We start from the raw sequence: 3,277 nt of genomic DNA, 5'->3' as shown, positions 1-3,277 counted from the left end.
GGTCTGCCCATCCCCCTACCACCAACTATGGGGGGGCAATCAGATATCTGGGGGGACAGGAATGAGGGGTACAGAGATTGGCTAGAACAATTACCCCCATCTCTCTCTCCCCTCCGCCCTCCATCTCTCTCTCTCTCCCCTCCGCCCTCCATCTCTCTCTCCGCCCCCCATATCTCTCTCCGCCCTCCATCTCTCTCTCTCTCTCCCCATCTCTCTCTCCCCTCCGCCCCATATCTCTCTCTCCCCTCCGCCCTCCATCTCTCTCTCTGATTTGTTCTCTCTCTCTCTCCCCATCTCTCTCTCTCTCTCTCTCTCTCAGGGTCTCGTCTCTCACTCGTAGCTGTCGGTTGGATAATTGAGGTGAGTGTATTTCAGTTGCAGTGATGACATTTATATTGGCTGCGGACAGACGACCTCCGTCTCCACCGTGTGCTCAGGAAGGTTAGAGAGCTGAATTCTCTCCATAAGTTCTAATGAGATGTGCGAACAACACACTGACACTTGGGGGCCCCAGAACAATGACACACTGACACTTGGGGGCCCAGAACAATGACACACTGACACTTGGGGGCCCAGAACAATGACACACTGACACTTGGGGGCCCAGAACAATGACACACTGACACTTGGGGGCCCAGAACAATGACACACTGACACTTGGGGGCCCAGAACAATGACACACTGACACTTGGGGGCCCAGAACAATGACACACTGACACTTGGGGGCCCAGAACAATGACACACTGACACTTGGGGGCCCAGAACAATGACACACTGACACTTGGGGGCCCAGAACAATGACACACTGACACTTGGGGGCCCAGAACAATGACACACTGACACTTGGGGGCCCAGAACAATGACACACTGACACTTGGGGGCCCAGAACAATGACACACTGACACTTGGGGGCCCAGAACAATGACACACTGACACTTGGGGGCCCAGAACAATGACACACTGACACTTGGGGGCCCAGAACAATGACACACTGACACTTGGGGGCCCAGAACAATGACACACTGACACTTGGGGGCCCAGAACAATGACACACTGACACTTGGGGGCCCAGAACAATGACACACTGACACTTGGGGGCCCAGAACAATGACACACTGACACTTGGGGGCCCAGAACAATGACACACTGACACTTGGGGGCCCAGAACAATGACACACTGACACTTGGGGGCCCAGAACAATGACACACTGACACTTGGGGGCCCAGAACAATGACACACTGACACTTGGGGGCCCAGAACAATGACACACTGACACTTGGGGGCCCAGAACAATGACACACTGACACTTGGGGGCCCAGAACAATGACACACTGACACTTGGGGGCCCAGAACAATGACACACTGACACTTGGGGGCCCAGAACAATGACACACTGACACTTGGGGGCCCAGAACAATGACACACTGACACTTGGGGGCCCAGAACAATGACACACTGACACTTGGGGGCCCAGAACAATGACACACTGACACTTGGGGGCCCAGAACAATGACACACTGACACTTGGGGGCCCAGAACAATGACACACTGACACTTGGGGGCCCAGAACAATGACACACTGACACTTGGGGGCCCAGAACAATGACACACTGACACTTGGGGGCCCAGAACAATGACACACTGACACTTGGGGGCCCAGAACAATGACACACTGACACTTGGGGGCCCAGAACAATGACACACTGACACTTGGGGGCCCAGAACAATGACACACTGACACTTGGGGGCCCAGAACAATGACACACTGACACTTGGGGGCCCAGAACAATGACACACTGACACTTGGGGGCCCAGAACAATGACACACTGACACTTGGGGGCCCAGAACAATGACACACTGACACTTGGGGGCCCAGAACAATGACACACTGACACTTGGGGGCCCAGAACAATGACACACTGACACTTGGGGGCCCAGAACAATGACACACTGACACTTGGGGGCCCAGAACAATGACACACTGACACTTGGGGGCCCAGAACAATGACACACTGACACTTGGGGGCCCAGAACAATGACACACTGACACTTGGGGGCCCAGAACAATGACACACTGACACTTGGGGGCCCAGAACAATGACACACTGACACTTGGGGGCCCAGAACAATGACACACTGACACTTGGGGGCCCAGAACAATGACACACTGACACTTGGGGGCCCAGAACAATGACACACTGACACTTGGGGGCCCAGAACAATGACACACTGACACTTGGGGGCCCAGAACAATGACACACTGACACTTGGGGGCCCAGAACAATGACACACTGACACTTGGGGGCCCAGAACAATGACACACTGACACTTGGGGGCCCAGAACAATGACACACTGACACTTGGGGGCCCAGAACAATGACACACTGACACTTGGGGGCCCAGAACAATGACACACTGACACTTGGGGGCCCAGAACAATGACACACTGACACTTGGGGGCCCAGAACAATGACACACTGACACTTGGGGGCCCAGAACAATGACACACTGACACTTGGGGGCCCAGAACAATGACACACTGACACTTGGGGGCCCAGAACAATGACACACTGACACTTGGGGGCCCAGAACAATGACACACTGACACTTGGGGGCCCAGAACAATGACACACTGACACTTGGGGGCCCAGAACAATGACACACTGACACTTGGGGGCCCAGAACAATGACACACTGACACTTGGGGGCCCAGAACAATGACACACTGACACTTGGGGGCCCAGAACAATGACACACTGACACTTGGGGGCCCAGAACAATGACACACTGACACTTGGGGGCCCAGAACAATGACACACTGACACTTGGGGGCCCAGAACAATGACACACTGACACTTGGGGGCCCAGAACAATGGCACATTGGGGGCCCGCTTGCCATCTCAGGATCTCCTCTCCTTCCAGTGGCCACCATGAGTAGTGATCATGAGATGATGGCCTACGGGGTGGCGGCCCCTTACCTCCGGAAGCCCGAGAAGGAGCGGATCGAGGCCCAGAACCAGCCGTTTGATGCCAAGACCTACTGCTTTGTCACTGACCCCACTGTGGAGTACGTCAAGGGGAAGATACAGAGCAGCGATGGCGGGAATACCACTGTGGACACCGAGGACAACAAGGTAGGTGGGGCCGGGACTGACCCCGGAACATGGATCCCACCAATTCTGAACAATATAGAAATAATCAGCTCTGCCGAGTTCATCAGACCATAGAAGAGCCCAGAGCACCCCCCCCCCCTCTCCTCCCGGGCGAGCCCAAGG

The 3,277-nt window shown here is 55.3% G+C and overlaps 1 protein-coding gene across 2 annotated transcripts in view; it reads left to right on the top strand.

Annotated features, from left to right (window-relative positions):
• Positions 1-2,932: 2,932 nt before the first annotated feature.
• Positions 2,933-3,277, top strand: part of LOC108801087 (myosin-3-like) — a 41,864-nt gene continuing 41,519 nt past the window's right edge. For both annotated transcript variants that reach the window (XM_018573035.1, XM_018573034.1), the window contains exon 1: positions 2,933-3,136. In XM_018573035.1, coding sequence (XP_018428537.1) covers positions 2,933-3,136 — 204 coding nt within the window. The remainder of the gene's footprint in view (positions 3,137-3,277) is intronic.

This window comes from Nanorana parkeri, unplaced genomic scaffold (genome assembly GCF_000935625.1).
Source record: "Nanorana parkeri isolate BGI_ZX_2015 unplaced genomic scaffold, ASM93562v1 scaffold2213, whole genome shotgun sequence".
NCBI classification, from domain to species: Eukaryota; Metazoa; Chordata; class Amphibia; order Anura; family Dicroglossidae; genus Nanorana; species Nanorana parkeri.
This window is presented reverse-complemented; position numbering and strand designations above follow the sequence as displayed.